Raw genomic sequence first — 17247 nt, forward strand, 5'->3', positions numbered from 1 at the left:
TTTTTTTTCTTTCTCTCTCTCTTTTTTTTTTAAATGAGAGAGCAAGAGTGGGGAGGGGTAAGGGTGGGGGGGAGAGAGAGAATCTTAAGCAGCCTCCATGCCCAGCATGGAGCCCAACACAGAGTTTGATCCCATGACCCCCAGATCATGACCTGAGCTGAAATAAGAGTTGGAGGCTTAACCGACCGAACCACCCAGGTGCCCCCATTTTGTTTTTGATATAGGAACCCTTGGCTCTTTCTCCTTGATTTCTTAGCATTTCTGAGGAACCCATTTCTCCTATGTGAATTATCTCTATGACTTTCTCAGCTCTGAGATGATAATGTGTGTTTAGGGCACAGGTTCTGAATACATTGAAAGGAGATACAAAATTAAAAGAAACAGTAGGGTCTGGGGTGGAGGTGGTTGCTAAATTCTGGCAAGATCCATTCCCATAAAAAATAAAAGTTAATTTGCGGCACTATTAGTATTTTCTGTGGATGATATCACTGGAAAATTTGGCTCTTCTATTGTGCTTACAGAAATCATTTTTGGATAGTCTCATTCAGTTCTAAGTAACATAACAGAAGAGTATGAGGTTTTCAGAGGAATTAGTTTAGTAGGATTAATTAAGAATTGCTAAGAATGAACCTGATACTTATCTAGGGAAGCATTGCTTAAGAAGTCCCTTAAGTTACTCTAATATATTATACGAAATAGGATTTGTAATAGAGCTTCTCGAGTAATGGATTTCAGCAGTTGATGTTTTGGATTTCATTTGCCTGAAAATTTTTTTTATACTACTAGAAATACTGATCCAAAGTTGTTGGATATTGTGATTTCCTCAAAAGAACAAAAATGGCAATTATTTGTGGAGGAGGGAGTAGAGGTAGTGTGTGAAACATGATAAAATTGTCCATAGCAATAATGTCGGCGGGTACAATTATATTAGGAAGGTGTTCTTGCTGGGTGGGTATATTGGATTTTTATTATCTCCGTATAAATATTAGACTAGAAAGCTTTTGTTTTCTGTCCCTCAGGGATAGGAATGTTGGAGATGGAACATATTCTAAAACTTGGCCTCTAAAATAATGGAGGATGAATGATTTAATTCTCATTTCATTGATTTTAATTAAAATCCAGCAAATTTTCAATAACTGCATTTCTATTGATTTTTTTAATTAAAAAATTTTTTAAAAAAGACTTTCTTTTTTAAGAAGCTGGAAAAGGAGAGAGCAAATCATTTAAGAGTTGGGTTTTAAGAACAGGGTTACAAAAATGAATCGACAAATGTTAGATGTTCAGGGAGCGCTTGTACCTACTAGGTTCCATTAATTTTAATGGCTGTGGGTAGCTGAATCCCATGTGTCTTCTTTTTTTTTTTTTTTAAAGATTTTATTTATTTGAGAGAGACAGCCAGCGAGAGAGGGAACATAAGCAGGGGGAGTGGGAGAGGAAGAAGTAGGCTCATAGCAGAGGAGCCTGATGTGGAGCTCGATCCCATAATGCCGGGATCACGCCCTGAGCCGAAGGCAGACGCTTAACGGCTGCACCACCCAGGCGCCCCCCATGTGTCTTCTTAAGAACACAGCCTTCAGCCTTGTTAATAGGTGCTGTGTAGTAATGCTGATCTGCTTCAAACTGTGATTTTTATTAGTTAATTTCAAGTTTTTAAAATTTTGCTTCTAAAATACCCAAGACATAGATCTTCTCTTCGCTTTGTTTTTGGGAGAAAAATGAAAACTTTTTCTCCTTTCCATTTCCTATGGTACATCAAAAATATAACCAGCCAATTTAGAATAATTTGGGCCAGAGACATACAGATATTTTTTATTCATATCACTACAGGCCATCACTAACAGAGATAATGTGGTGCTGTTTGTTTGTGTAAACAAGTCTTATTTAGAATATAGATGTTAAATATCTTTTTCTTCAATAGCTGTTCGGTTTGGTCGTATTCCTAAGCGTGAAAAACAGAGGATGCTAATTGAAATGCAGAGTGCAATGAAGACCATGATGAACAGCCAGTTCAGTGGTCATTTGCAGAATGACACATTAGAACATCATGAACAGACAGCCTTACCAGCCCAGGAACAGCTGCGACCCAAGCCCCAGCTGGAACAAGAAAACATCAAAAGCTCTTCTCCCTCTTCTGATTTTGCAAAAGATGAAGTGATTGGCATGGTAACCCGGGCGCACAAGGATACCTTTATGTATAATCAAGAGCAGCGAGAAAACTCAGCAGAGACCATGCAGCCTCAGAGAGAACGGATTCCCAAGACCATGGAGCAATATAATTTAAATCACGACCATTGTGGCAGTGGGCTTAGCAGCCATTTTCCATGTAGTGAGAGCCAGCAGCACCTCAATGGACAGTACAAAGGGAGGAACATAATGCATTACCCAAATGGGCATGCCATTTGTATTGCAAATGGACATTGTATGAACTTCTCCAATGCTTATACTCAACGAGTATGTGATAGAGTTTCGATAGATGGATTTTCTCAGAATGAGAACAAGAATAGTTACCTGTGCAACACTGGAGGGAGAATGCATCTGGTATAGTGAAATCAATTTTTTTGCCCAACTTGCATCAAGGAAAGCTTTGAAGGTTTTCTTTTATTTGTGGGGAGTATACCAACTTCAGGGGCAGGGGTGGTGTCAGAAAACTTGAGACTTACAGAATCAGTTTTGTGCAATATTTTAGGTCAAATAACTTCTAATAACATCATTTATTGATTGACCTAATTTCACACAGAGCTAGGTACAAGCATGTGATTTGATTGATACTGTGATTGGGATTAGGATTTTATATAAAATATGGATCATGTAGAGCTGGTCCTTTAATTCTTAGAAGTCCCTTTCAAAATTTAAGCATTCTGATTAGTCACTACTAATCACTTACTAGTCACTTACTAGCTTTGGGATTTTCTCAAAAGTCTGGTCATATAGCTTGCCACAGTTAGTAATTCTTTGATTTCTATGGAGAGTGTTTTCTTTAACCATTATAATGAAAAAAGGTCTTTGAATATAGAACATGGATGATGTTCTACTGTTTGAGAATTTAGGAGTATTTTAATACGCTAGTTTCTAAGGATTTTCTCAGACTTCATCTTATGAGATGAGTTAATGTTATATCATTCAAGTTTCTTTTTTTTATCAAATACAACAGTTTACTTGAAAGTACAGTGTTTATATTCAGCCAAAATTTCATCAAAAACAGCAGTACCGCACCATTTCCAGTATAAACCATGAGGTCCTTTGATAGTGCTTGGTATTTTCTACAGCCAGGTAATTAAAGTCGTCTTTTTTCATTTTCAAAATAGCTGACTCTACCCCAATTCTTTTGTTAGATTTTTCTTGTCACTTGCAAGTATTTGATTCCGTGGGTCTGAAAGGTGATCTTATGTTTTATTAGACTTAGTGCCTGCCTTAAGGAGGGAAAAATCTGTAAGCATTTAGGTTCTAATTTTGTGGAATTCTCGATAGTTATAGAATCATGCCATTCCTGGATCGCCTGTGGAGTTAATGAAAATTTAAAGGCTGATTTTCCTAATAGAGTATACAGCAGATGTTCATAGCCTTTTTAGTGTTCTTATACCTTCTTTGGCTTCCTAGTTTTCCCTCACCAATCCTTAGGTAGAAGGTGGCCCTTGTATCTCCCGTCATTGATCCTAAGTGAACAAGTGGAGGCCGGTAGCCACACCACTGTTTATGAAAATAAATGGTCAGTGATCTTTTTTAAAAAAGTGAGGCATCTCATTATCTTTCCTTCTTTGAAATTATAATACTGTAATTGTGCCATTTGGAAAGAAGTGAGTTTTGAAATATTAACTAAATTATTGGGTTCTAGGCCTGTGACTTCCAGCTGTATTTGGATAAATCACTAAACCTCTTAGAATCTCATTTCCTTATCTAAGAAATAGTAGTTATAATATTTGCCATAAATAATGAATAGGATTGACAATAAAGTATGTATGAATTTGTTTGAAAATCATAGAACCAGTATCAGGTGGCAGCAGCGTTAAAAAATAAACTCTTAAACCTGTGCAACAGGTTTTTGAAATATCTTAGGCTACCTCTTTTACGATGCATTAATAGCCGTTCGAACTAGGTTGCCATGGGGCTTTCTAACATAAGGCAAGTAGCAAGAAGAGAAAGTGTTACTCTTAGTAGGTTTTACCTGTGTCTGAGAGTTATTTTCACATTGGGGTTTCCAGTGATTGAGATCCCACTTTGGAAGTTTCTTTACCATCTCTCACAATTTAAGAGTTTTTCTGTTTTGTGCATGCTAGGTTTGTCCAATGAGTAAGTCTCCGTACGTGGATCCTCATAAATCTGGGCATGAAATCTGGGAAGAATTTTCAATGAGCTTCACCCCAGCAGTGAAAGAGGTGGTGGAATTTGCAAAGCGTATTCCTGGATTCAGAGATCTCTCTCAGCATGACCAGGTCAACCTTTTGAAGGCTGGGACTTTTGAGGTAGGTTTTATTTATCTAGAATATTGATGCAGGGTGTGTGTATATTTTATTTTCATGTACATTTTCATTCTCTTCTAAAATAAGTATTTATAGTCCAGAGGCTGAAATTACCAACAAAAGAATAACCATCTCAGAATCGTGGAAAGAGATGAGATTAATCCAGAGTTTCTTAGGACTTGAAATACAACTACTCTGTATTCTCAGCATACAGACTTCCTCCAGGTTCTAGTATTACTTTCAGGTGTGGACTGCAGGCAGGGTTTGCAGAGTGTTAGACACCCACTGAAAGCCTAGCTTGGCCTTTCAGTGCAGAGTACAAAGGGCAAATAGAATGTGGTTTTTCTCTTTTAGGAGATTGTAGAATATTTTGGGGTTATATGAGATGGACGTGTGTTATGTGCTACTTTAGACCGTCTTGGCCTCACCTCATCCAGAGTCCTTGCTACTTTTTCTTCTCCAGCTTCTCTTGGCTGTGATGCATTCTGCCTGGACTTGGGGCAGCCACTGTTGCCAACCTGAATAGGATACAGTGTGCCTCTCTCTGTGCTATGTTAGGTGCCTTTCACCTATCTTCCCAGGGCTTCCCTCGTCCTGCTGGAGTGTGAGGAGCCTCAGGTCTTGCTCAGAGCTCGCTTAAACATTATTCTGAAGTGCAAGGTGGTGGGTGGGAAGTTGGTGTCTACTGGGTCACGTCTTTTGTTCAGTGGGGAACAGGATCCAGGGGATATGTTTTCACTTTTCCCTGCTGGTCCCACAGACTGAGCTCTCAGTTGTTAATGATACTGACTAGTGGCCAGCTCAGTGATACATCTGATACTTGCTGTCATCCATCCCTTCCTAGTTCCATTTCCTTTTTCCGCAAACCTGTTTTCACATGTGGTAGTGAAAACCCCACATAAACTTTTCACATCCCACATAAACTTTTTCTTTATGCTCTGTTTTCGAAGGCACCTGGACCAGAATGGAGAAGGAGCCATATTCATAAATAAAATAGCTATGATATAATTTAAAAGTAAAACTGTTAGGTTAGGGTTTTCAATGTAAAGGAAAACATTAGAGTTAAGATTTAAATCTAAATCTTAGAGGGGTGTCAGTGATCAAGTTTAGTTCACTCATTTTTTTTTTTTTTAAAGATTTTATTTATTTATTTGACAGAGAGAGACAGCGAGAGAGGGAACACAAGCAAAGGGAGTGTGAGAGGGAGAAGCGGGCTTCCCACCGAGCAGGGAGCCCGATGCGGAGCTCAATCCCACGACCCTGGGATCATGACCTGAGCCGAAGGCAGACACTTAACGGCTGAGCCACCCAGGCGGCCCAGTTCACCCATTTTTTGAGGTTCAGTAACTGTGGCCCAGAGAGGTGAAGAGATTTTTCTGGGATTACTAATAAATTTGTAACACAGGACTATAACACAAATCCCAGGCTCCAGGACTTGTGTTCTTTCCACCTTGTGATTTGTCTTGGGATTGCTGTGTTTAGTTAGTGCCATCTTCATAGAAGGCTCACTCTCTTTTGGATTGTCTTGAGTAAAACAAATCTTTGGGAGAATTGCAAAGGGGAGGTATTTGTTCAGTATTCCTCTGGTTGAAAGAAGTATGTGACATAGGTGTTACCATTTACTATAGGGGAAGGAGTGCCGTAGATTAGCAATTGTTGACTGATTTGGTTTGGGTTTGAATTACAACTTGGTATCTGGAACACTTCTGTAATAGTTTTCTTTGTGTATTGTCTCTTTGGGTTATGGTTTCTTAAAATAGTCTAATTAGAGTTTATCTGCTGCATTTGCCTTGGCTGCATTTGGTGTTTTGATGTCTCTAAGTGTTGTTGCATTGAAATATTGCTCTTTTTACTGATGGTTTAGAGACCATGTGATATACTTGGTAGCTTAAAGAGTTTCTTTAATGCCTTTGGCCAAGGTCCAGTTTCAGACTTCTTGGCATTATTGCCTGCTTTAATTTTGTATTTGCATTTCGGAATCTTTATTAATAGAGTCTCAGAGTATCATAGGGCTTAAGTATTTTGCCACTGGTGGCTGGAATTTTTTTTGATGTTCTTGGGATATTTATTGTGTTGGTAGAGAATTTGCCTTAAGGGAATGGTTCTGGGTAAAAATAAACTCAGTTTTTCATTTACAACTTTCTTTTATATGTAGGATGTTTCTTAACTGACTTGAATACTGAATTATTTCTTAGTATTAGTATTGAACTCCTTCAAATACGTTTAAGTCTTTTTCTTTTTCCAGGTTTTAATGGTACGATTTGCATCATTGTTTGATGCAAAGGAGCGTACGGTCACCTTTTTAAGTGGAAAGAAATATAGTGTCGATGACTTACACTCAATGGGAGCAGGCGATCTGCTAAACTCTATGTTTGAATTTAGTGAGAAGCTAAATGCCCTCCAACTTAGTGATGAAGAGATGAGTTTGTTTACAGCTGTTGTCCTGGTATCCGCAGGTAAGCAAGCTGGTTCCAAAATTGTGCCACACTCAGATAGTTACCAAGTGGGGAGAAGGTGGTACTGCAATCCAGCAAGCTATTTATAAGACGAGAGGGCCTTAAGCAGATGCTAAACTGTGTGAATCTGTTATTTTTGGATAATTAGTAAAAATTCGAAAGTGCTGTATAGTAATAAAATGATGTTTAGATCTAGGCCTCACATTGACAAGTCTTAAACTTTTGCTCATAATTTTTACAAGTCTAAATTGTTATTTTTGTGGATTTAATTTTTAGAACATTAGGTGGTTCTGATATGAATTTTAAGTCATATCATAATTAAAATATATATTACTTGAAAATGTTAAAATTATCAAGATGTATTAGTGTGGTTTGTTCTGAAAATTGGTGAATTATGAGTAGGCTTTTACCCAGCTTTGCCACTGAATTTTCTGTGACTTGCGTAAATAGTTCTTTTCTTTTGGGTCTTGGTTTCCTCATCCTCTGGAAGGAGGGGATTGTACCGTATGAGCCAACCTGGGATCTGGCACAGAATAGCTACTTAGTTACTCTTTGAATGAGTGACCAAGATTTTTGAGTTCTAATATTTAATGTTTATTTATATGAGTCATTGATGATGTATTCCAGTTTCCCTGCCACCTTGCATTTATATTATAGCTATTTCTCACCAAAGTATTTCAATTTAAATAATAGCTATTAAGATAATAGCAAATGGGAAATTGATACACAGTGACTTTCCTGGGGATATGTAAGTAAGTACCAGGCATTTTTTGGTATCACTAACTTTATTTTAAAACATTTGTTGAGAATTTTACAGTATTTTGATATGACTGACTTCAAATTTCCTATTTGCTTCCTACTGTGTAAAAGCCATTATACAAGCTGCTGTGGGGGTTATAAAGTATAAGTTACAACCCCTGCTAATGTGGCTAAACTGTAAATCGGTAACTGCAAAGGAGAGTTGTGTATCTTAAAGGCCTGTACATTGGTGTTATAAATAAAGACTTACGTCGTTTGGAAGCATAATTTGGCTACCTGTTCTGATCAGCTCTACCTAGGTAGCTAAAAATGCACTTAAGGTATGGAATAGTATGAAAGTAACAGGTTAATAAGGGATACCTGTTCTCTTAGTAACCTTGTAATTAATGCTTCTTGCACTTTACCATTTTGCAGTCTCTTGATAAGTAATTATTAATGGTTTGAGTGGACATCAGATTAATATATCTGTTGTGAAACTAAAGGTAATCCATACTTGTTAATTTCTTTATCTGATCAATATGTGCTAGGGGGAGACAGAACAAGCATTAAGACACAAGCTTACTCTCCCAAGTATTCATGTTTTTTTTTGAGAGACAGAAGTTAACACCAAAACATTATGGTATTAAGCCATGTGGTTCTGACTGGGGAAGTAGGGGTTCTAGGAAGGAAGATGAAATTACTTGAGAAAGCTTTGTGGGGAAGGTGGACGTAGAGCTGGAATTTGAAGGAGGGGTTAGTAGATTTTCCCATCAAAACAGTAGTGAAGCGGCTTGGGAGAGCATGAGGTAGGGCAGGGGTAGGTGGCCAAAGCCCAAAGTGTACATCAAGGAAGAAAGGGACAGAAGGCTTGTGAGTTAAAGGGGCACCTTTATGGAATGACTACGAGGGGAACTAAGCAGAGAAGTTTTAACTGAGATATGGGGCAGTGGAAAGTCTGTGTAGGGGAATGATTAGGCATGAGCAAAGTGATGGTCTGACATCAGTCCTGCATGTTTATCTTGGGCGGATTAGACAAGTGAGTCATCAGAGCTGGAGAGGCAGTTTGGGAGGCTGTTGAAATAACTTCAGGTAGGAGGCAGTGGAGTGACCTCTTCCTGAGATAGGTGTGGTAGAATAGCTGGAGCAGGAGGGACTGTCTCAGAGATGGTGCAAAGGGAGAAACAGTGGCAGAGGGTAAGGGGGAGCTCTGTACCAGGAAATGTGCTATTTATTTATATTTTCTACCAAGTGAACATAATTTTTATCTTGTTTTAATCTGCTTTTGAAAAAGCCTTGTTTTGTTTACTAATCATAAGAATTACGTGGGTTCTTTGCAAAAGTCGAAAATACTAAGATGAACATAAAGATGATAATATTGCTACCAAAAAAAGATCACTGTCAACATTAGGAGGGGTCTCTATCTGTTCACCTGTTCATCCATGTACCATTTGCCTGCAAATTGATTTATGGCACGTAAAAAAATGTTTGACATACCACGTGGAAAAGAATGATTATAGAAGAATATAATGTATTCTTATTTTTTTCTGTCTATATGAAGGTGCATAAGCAATATAAACACATGTAAAATTTCATGCATTTTAAAATATGTTGCTGTTTCACTTAAATATATGGTAGTGTTCATGTCAAACTTAAATCTTTACCACCTGGAAAGGACTATTGTTATTTTTAAAGCAGTATCTATACAGGAACCTAAAATTTAGAAACAATAGAAGAGGATAAAATAAGTCTCTCCTTCTCCCAGCCTACTCTTCAGAGAACAAGAATTCTAACCGTCTTTCTTCCTAATTGTTCTGAGAGTTGCCCACCCAGTTCTAAATACTGTGCTTATACCTCTCTTTATTGAGTAGATATAACTGACAAATAAAAGTAGCTTCTTTTTATAAGTTTTATTTTTATAGTTACTTTGTTTTATATGAAATTGTAATGTGCTCATATTCTTTGACCCTTTACTTTTACATAATCTCTCAGTTTAGATAGACTCTTCCTCTTAGACAGGGAGACAGTATCCTCCTTCTTCCATATCCTGGCTTCTTTTGCTATACCATTTCTTCTGCATTGTCAAGAATGAATATATTAACATTCTGTTCTATAGGTGTGATCAGTTTCCATGCTTTATGATTCTAAATATTGAAAAGTAAAAAATCTGCATTTTCAGTATTAGGATTATGTAAAGAGTACTGACAGTGTTCACACAGCGGGGTTGAAATGGTTGACAAGGCAATATAAATTTTTTTTTTTTAAGATTTTGTTTATTTGAGAGAGAGACAGCATGAGCAGTGGGAGGGGCAGAGGGAAAGTGAGAGGGACAAGCAGACTTCCTGCTGAGTAAGGAACCTGACAACGTGACAATGTGGGGCAATCCCAGGACCCGGAGATCATGACCTGAGCTGAAGTCAGACACCTAACTCACTGAACCATGTAGGCGCCCCAAGGCAATATAAATCTTGCCCTAAACCTGTGCCTCTCAAGGGGGGAATGTTCCAAGTGTGTCAGGTAACAAATGGATTATTTATATTCTCTATTAATTGCTTAGAATTAAGCAACCATTGTATTTGCTTTATATTTAAAATAGCTTTTTGTTTTTCTTGGAGTCTACAGTTGCCATCTGGATTTTGATTTCATTGTTGTCAGAAAAAGTGCTAGTTTCTAGATCTCATTTATATAATTTTATCCTTACAACAGACCTCTGATGTGAGCTAGGATGTGTTATTCTCAAATACAGGCAAGAAATTTGAGGAACAGAAGGGTTAAATAATTTGCCCAAGATGGCGCATTTTAAAAAATTGGCTGAGCATGCATTTGAACTCCTGTTAGTCTAACTTCAAAGCCTTTCTGCTATACTACTTGTTAACAAAATAGCTCTAGCTGCGAAGGGAGAAAGAAATCTAAAACATATTTGCCTGTGAGGTTAGAAGACTATTGATACTATGGAGAAAAAGGGAATAATACCTGGAAGGTAAATTCTTGAGATTGTGTGAAATGGCAGCAGTTGAAAATTAGGGATGGGCATATCAGCGTGAGAACACAGTTCATCTAGATAATGGATTTTAGTTGTCCTCATAGAGGTTTTTGTGGAAGGAATTTGACTTCCATCTTGCAGGAAGTCAACATACATAGAGAGGAGATTTGGTGAGATTTGGTGGTGAGGGATCAAGAACCTCTCTAAGCTTGAAGTAGAGGACAGGTATATCATGAATTAAACTATACTATAAACTATAAAGTAAGTGTAGTGTAATATTTAGTACATCAATTAGAAGATTAATTTTCATTTCAATTTGTGCATTCTATTGTTACAGTTTCTAGAGGATTATTGTTTATGATCCAGCTAGTTTAGTAGGTTATTTGGCCTTGAAATTATGAGATCATGGTTTTAGAAATTGCGATTTTAGAAAAATTTAATGCAATTTACATTTTTAGGTATAAGAATCCATTTTCCTGAAGTTCTGAGTTGTATAGAAGAAGCATAAGTCTTTCCAACACAAGAGTATTCACTGAAAGACTCATAATACTAGTTCCAACTCAAGTATCCTTCCCTGCCTATTTAGATTATTATGTTTGTAGGGCTCACTGTGATTCTTTTCCCAGTTATTGGTATTGTAAATTACTGATGATATGATGCAAACCAGGTATTTTCTTCTGCTATAAGAGCTCTCAGGGAAGGAATTTTGGTTTGTTACGTTGACTGCTAATTCCCTAGCACCTATCACGGTAGGCTTATACATTCAGTAAGTGTTTGGTGAGGGAATTAATAAATTGCAAGGATGTTGAAGAAAACGATTACTTGAATATTAAAGGCAAGAGAGAGAGACTCTTGGAAGCATTATCGAAGGCTTTAAGTAGTTTTATATGTCCCTTAAGATTGTATGACCAAAGTCAAATGTTAAGAGGTCTTTGTCCATGTAATAATTTTATCTGAAAACATATGACCCCCCCAAACCAGTAGTCAACATTCAGATTGTTTCTTTTTCCATAATAATTAGCACATAGTTGAATAATAATCCACATTTTAATTAAATGTAAGATAAACCTGTTTTCATCATTTTTTTCTGCATTTAGAGTTAATCAGACTTTCCTCTTTACTATGAAATTTTAGTATTTGCATATGGTGGCCTTTTCAGCTACCAGTTACAATGCGGAGCCTAAATATCCTTGTAATAATGAATAAAAAGGGTGTGAATGGCTAGAGATTTTTGCTTCCTTTGGCATCATCTTTCTTACTAATTACCACTCCCTATACTGGGAGCCATTGAGTATTTCTTGTGCTCTACTGCCTCCTATTGTAAAGGGAAGAAATAGCCCTTGATGATGAAAAAAAAAAGTCCGTGGGCAAACAGTCTAGGTTTGGCTAATTTTAAGATACTTACCTTTATTGTTGGCTTATACTAAATCGCTAGTTTAATAACATTTTGTATGATGAGCTTAATAAACACAGTATGCTAAATGGAAGTGAATGCAGGTTAATATAACTAGGTAATGAAGTTGCATGGTATATTAGTTATCTATTACTGCATAACAAATTACCTTAAAACTTAGTGGCTTAAAAATGCATACATTTATTATCTCACAGTTTCTGAGGATGGCTTAGATGGGTGCCTCTGGCTGAAGGTTTTCTGGGGGATTATAGTCAAACTGTGAGCAGGGCTGTGGTCGACTATGAAGGCTTAACTAGGGAAGGATCTGCTTCTAGGCTTATTCATGTGGTTGTGGCAGGAGTCATTTCCTTGCAAGATGTTGGACTGAATGCCTCAGTTCTTTGCTGGCTGTTGGCTAGAGACCACCGTCAGTTCTTCAGCGTTTGGGCCCACCTCATAGTCAGTTTACAACATGGCACCTGGCATCTGGCTTTTCTCAGAGGAAGTGAGCAAGAGTATGCTGAAGGTGGAAGCCATTTTTTTTTTTTTTTTTTTTTTTTTGTAATCTAATATTTTATTCATCAGTAGTAAGTCAGTAAGTCTAGCCCACTCAAGGGGAAAGGGATACACAAGGGTGTAGATACCAGCATGAGGTGGCCATTTTAGAGGTTGCCTGCCATACATAGTAACATACAAATGTGGATATATTCCATATGAAGAAAAAAATAAATCTGTAAACTACATTATTCATTTTATTTTGTCAGGAGCAGTTGAAATTAGCAGATGGCATCTAATTCTAAAAATAAGAACCTCCAGTTTTGTGAACAAAATACTAAACACTAAAGAATTTTGATTTGTCAAGTATACTGTGTGATATATCTCTTTATAATAAGTAGGTACAGAAATTTGCCATTGGGATTTAAAAAATTTTGTCAACTATCTTTTTCCTTTATTCTAATGTATAAAACCTTGTTTTGGATTCATTAATGAGACTGATGAGCAAGAATTATATTTAATGTTTTCTCTTAATTGATATTTATATTTAATGTTAATAACGTGTCCTCTTATTCATGTCTGTCTATTCCTTACTCTCTGTTAGATCGATCTGGAATAGAAAACGTCAACTCTGTGGAGGCTTTGCAGGAGACTCTCATCCGTGCACTAAGGACCTTAATAATGAAAAACCATCCAAACGAGGCCTCTATTTTTACAAAACTTCTTCTAAAGTTGCCAGATCTTCGATCTTTAAACAACATGCACTCTGAGGAGCTCTTGGCCTTTAAAGTTCACCCCTAAGGCCTTTGTTTATTTAAACATGAACTGATTCATGCTAACTGTACATTTTGTGCTAAAATGCTTATTTATATGTGTATACCATATGTGGAGATAGAAAAGACCTTTAAGACAATACAAGATTGTAGGCTATCTCTGTAATCATGCAGTAGCTGTTTGGATTGAGGTTTCTTCAGCCATGGTTAGACATTGACCGCATTTCCCCTATAGACCAATCAGCTGTGTCGCACTTAAACTGGAGAAGTTACACTGAATTATAGTCACACTGAATGTTAGACTTTTTCATCGGCCAAAACCAAAAATCATTTTGATCTCCCTGTGGTATAAATATAATGCATAATCACAAGTATATGAGGACTTAAAAATTAATCCTTTGTGGTAGAAATTCTATTGTATGATGAAGATTTGATTGCACCACAAGACCATTTGATCTGGTAATTGGAGACATTGCAAGTCAGGAGATCTTCATGTCTGTATCTTGTTCTGCCGCTTTTTAAAGTGTATGATCCCGGGCAGGTTAATTGGTTGTGGAAAATGAAAATTGATAGTGTTCTTAATGCCCACCTCACATATACTAAAAAATGTCTATAAAGCATATTTACCTCTTGGGAGATAGGCACTATGTAAATAAGGTAATTTTTTTGTTATAATTATTCATAATAATATTCTTTCCTTATTTCTAAGTATTTCTGAGAAATCATTTCACAGTCCACACCAACCTATTATTCAGGGTTCCTGCATATGTGTGGGGTATTCTCCTGGGGCACATTCAAAGTTTATGGGTACATCAAATACATAGTATATGTACATAATATCTATGTGAATATAGTTATACATAAACACATATCTTCACAATATTTTAAACTGTGAAGAACTTTATCATACAATAAACTTAAAACAAGTGGTGTCAAAGACTCAAATTAGGTGCATTTTACCTGTTGATGACATAACCATTGCTTTAAGTGTTTAGACAGTAGATTATTGAATTTATGCTCTACTTTTATTTAAACAGCACTTAATGTAAAAGTACAACAGGCAGTTGAGTCCAAATTTCAAAAAAATATGTATTTTAGAGTTCATCTTTTGTTAAATCTTTGGTTCAAGGTACTAGTTTAAAAGTTCATTCAGATTCTTACCTTGTACTAAAAAAGGTTACATTGCTGCCCCTTATACACATGCTGCAGCTTGATGATAAATATTTTGATTCTTTTTGGAGAACCAATCAATGTTTTAAGAAAACTGTTTAATGTGTTGGCCCTGTACGTGTATGTGTGTGTATGTATGTATGTATGTATGTATGTATATGTATGCGTTTGTGTGCAACTGTGTTTTGAGTCCTCCCTTTTTTTTGTCCTAAATAACACTACAGGGATTTTGTCAAATTAGATTTACTCTATAATTTGAAAACTCATTTAGTGTATGTGACCTACAGGCTTAGAAGTGGTACAGAGACATTTCATCCACATTTCTAATATTGGGCTTTATTAAATAGAGAAGATCAGCCTCTGTTTATGGCAGTAGGAGAAATAGCCAAAGTTGAGGATTTTATGTATGTTTTTCTGTTTCCCTGGAAAATAGCAATTAATTGGAATTTTTTTGAAAAGATTGCCTTCTGTATAATTTTTGGATTATATAAAACTATAAGAATGGAGAGAGCCCACTTTACTATACTCAGCCTGTTACTTTAATGACATGTGAGCAGAATGCCTTATTTTGTAATCTTGTTTAACTTGTTGCTACTGGGACTTGACTTTCTGTGGCACTTGTTAAGTAAGTAAAAAAAAAAAAGTTAAATCCTCTCATTATTAAAGAGGAAAAGGTGATGGTGATGTCTGTAATACAATATAAACCATAATTGTGATTTACCTTACATAGGTAAGACTTTATGGGATATACAGTATAGTTTTTGTGAATTCTTTACATGATAGCATTATCTTTTTATAATTTTTGTTCCTAAGATAAATGCATAGTTTTCTTCTATGGGGGATAGAAATGGTTTTTTGAAGTAATCCTGAAAACCTCAAAGATCATGTTTATTCTTAATTTTTGCCTTTTGCATAAGCCTCTTTATAACATGTTATCTTTTAAAACAATTACTGTCTTTAGGAATGTGTAACCAGAACTATGTTAGTATTGCTTATAAAACTTTAGTTAGGTTCAATATATACACGTATACATCTGTATGTAGGTATGTAGGTTCTCATTTTGTCTTGTAAAATTTTATTTGAACAAATTCTTCCTGTAGGTAATGGGAAACAAAATTAATAGTTCATATGCCACTTGTAGCATCTCTATATTTGAAAATAGCCCGATATTAAAACTAAAATTAAACCAGCAGCCTATTACAAGCACATTCTTTGATTGAGTCATTGGGTATAAACTTACTAAATGTGGAGAAGACAACCAATTTGGGAAACTTCTGGGTCGGTGGAACACTGTTGATTTATTGACAATGTACTGTATGAATTAAGTGATGCTTTAACTCTGATTTTACATTTTAAATTAAAATATGGGCATTATGTCAGCAAACTTAAGGGCATTATGTCAGCAAGCTAAAACATTTTTTTTCTGTGCTTTTAATGTAGCTCTTCACATGATCTGAGAGAGGATTCAAGCTTTAGAGAGAAATAGCTGAGGGAGAGGGGAAACATCTTCTTGAATTGAAGCTTTTCCTTAGGGTGATGGTTTAATTACAGATTAAAAAAATTAGAAGGCAGTTTCAGTGGATTAAGTGTATAGCTTTTGTATCTACATTTCAAGAAATTACCATTGTAACTTGGTAAGAAATGATTTATTTTATGTAAACATTGCAAAGCAAGGTGTAGAAGCTCAGCTAGATTTATTACTGTGCACGAGAGTAAGTACCTATCTCAATTATTCTTTTTTCTTTTCCAATATAAAGTTTGCTGAATGTACAAGAAGAGTTTATCACTTAGGATAGAGAATTTTTTTTAGGGGTTGGGGGGATGGGATCCGTCAGGAAATTGCCTATAAACAAAGATTGTCTTGATTTGTTTCAAAACATAAAACTTGAAGCTATTCTTGAACTAACGTGGAAAAATAAAATGGCTATTGTTTTAAAAAAGTGATAGAAATATATTGTCAAGATATGAATTAAGTTTATTTTCTACAAACTGTTATTGATGAGGACATGGATAATATCTTCATGTTTCTGAAAAGTAATCTGTACATGGGGGGAGGGGATAATAAATATTATTTCTAACCAAGTGTGGTTTTTGGTATCTTTCTAGCTCTTTTGATTTTAGTTCATTTAAGAGTCCAGCGAGGATTGTTTCTCTTTTCTATAATGACAGCTGAGTAGTGGTTTGCTCTATCTAGTAAGGTAGTCTTTCTTAGAAGGGGATGGTGAGAGAAGGAGGGGGTGCTTGGTCTAGCCAAGACTCAGCCTTGGCTATGAATGGGTAAGATGCCTCAACAAGACCACCACCTCCTTTCCCCGTTCCTAGGGATTGTAGCCATGCTGGCAAAGTTGAGGCAATTGCTTAAATCTGCACTCACTACAGTTGTTTCCTAGACCAGTAATACCCACTACTTTTCGGTGGATGATAATTGATGTTAGGTGGGAGAAATGGGCCTCTTTGATTAAATAAACTTGGAAATGCTGCGTTAACAGGGTTACTGAGATTGCTTTATGTCAGTCCCATTCTCTAATGAGCAAGTGTGTATCGTGATTTCTTTAAGGGTTTAGTGGGATGCAGTCTTTCCCAAACGTCCTCTGCCAAGGAGCGCGCCCCTCCCCCCTTTTTTCTGTGTTGAGCACTTCTTGGTGCTTCTTGGAAGGTAAGCTTTCAGGAGAAAAAACCTTAACCCACTTTGGGTGTTAATCAGGATATCATATTCTGTGGATTATTGTACAAATTTGTATTTTGTCCCTTTTTTGCACTATACTTGGATGGTATAATCACCATT

General features: G+C 36.4%; 1 protein-coding gene across 1 annotated transcript in view; it reads left to right on the forward strand.

Annotated features, from left to right (window-relative positions):
• The window catches only part of NR1D2 (nuclear receptor subfamily 1 group D member 2), a 20255-nt gene extending 3711 nt beyond the window's left edge, over positions 1–16544 (forward strand). The window contains exons 3-6 of the mRNA XM_034661828.1: positions 1903–2538; positions 4275–4460; positions 6703–6913; positions 13124–16544. Of these exons, the coding sequence (XP_034517719.1) occupies positions 1903–2538; positions 4275–4460; positions 6703–6913; positions 13124–13320 (1230 nt within the window). The 3' untranslated portion in view covers positions 13321–16544. The remainder of the gene's footprint in view (positions 1–1902; positions 2539–4274; positions 4461–6702; positions 6914–13123) is intronic.
• Positions 16545–17247: the final 703 nt, after the last annotated feature.

The sequence above is a fragment of the Ailuropoda melanoleuca genome, chromosome 6, assembly GCF_002007445.2.
Source record: "Ailuropoda melanoleuca isolate Jingjing chromosome 6, ASM200744v2, whole genome shotgun sequence".
Lineage (NCBI taxonomy): Eukaryota > Metazoa > Chordata > Mammalia > Carnivora > Ursidae > Ailuropoda > Ailuropoda melanoleuca.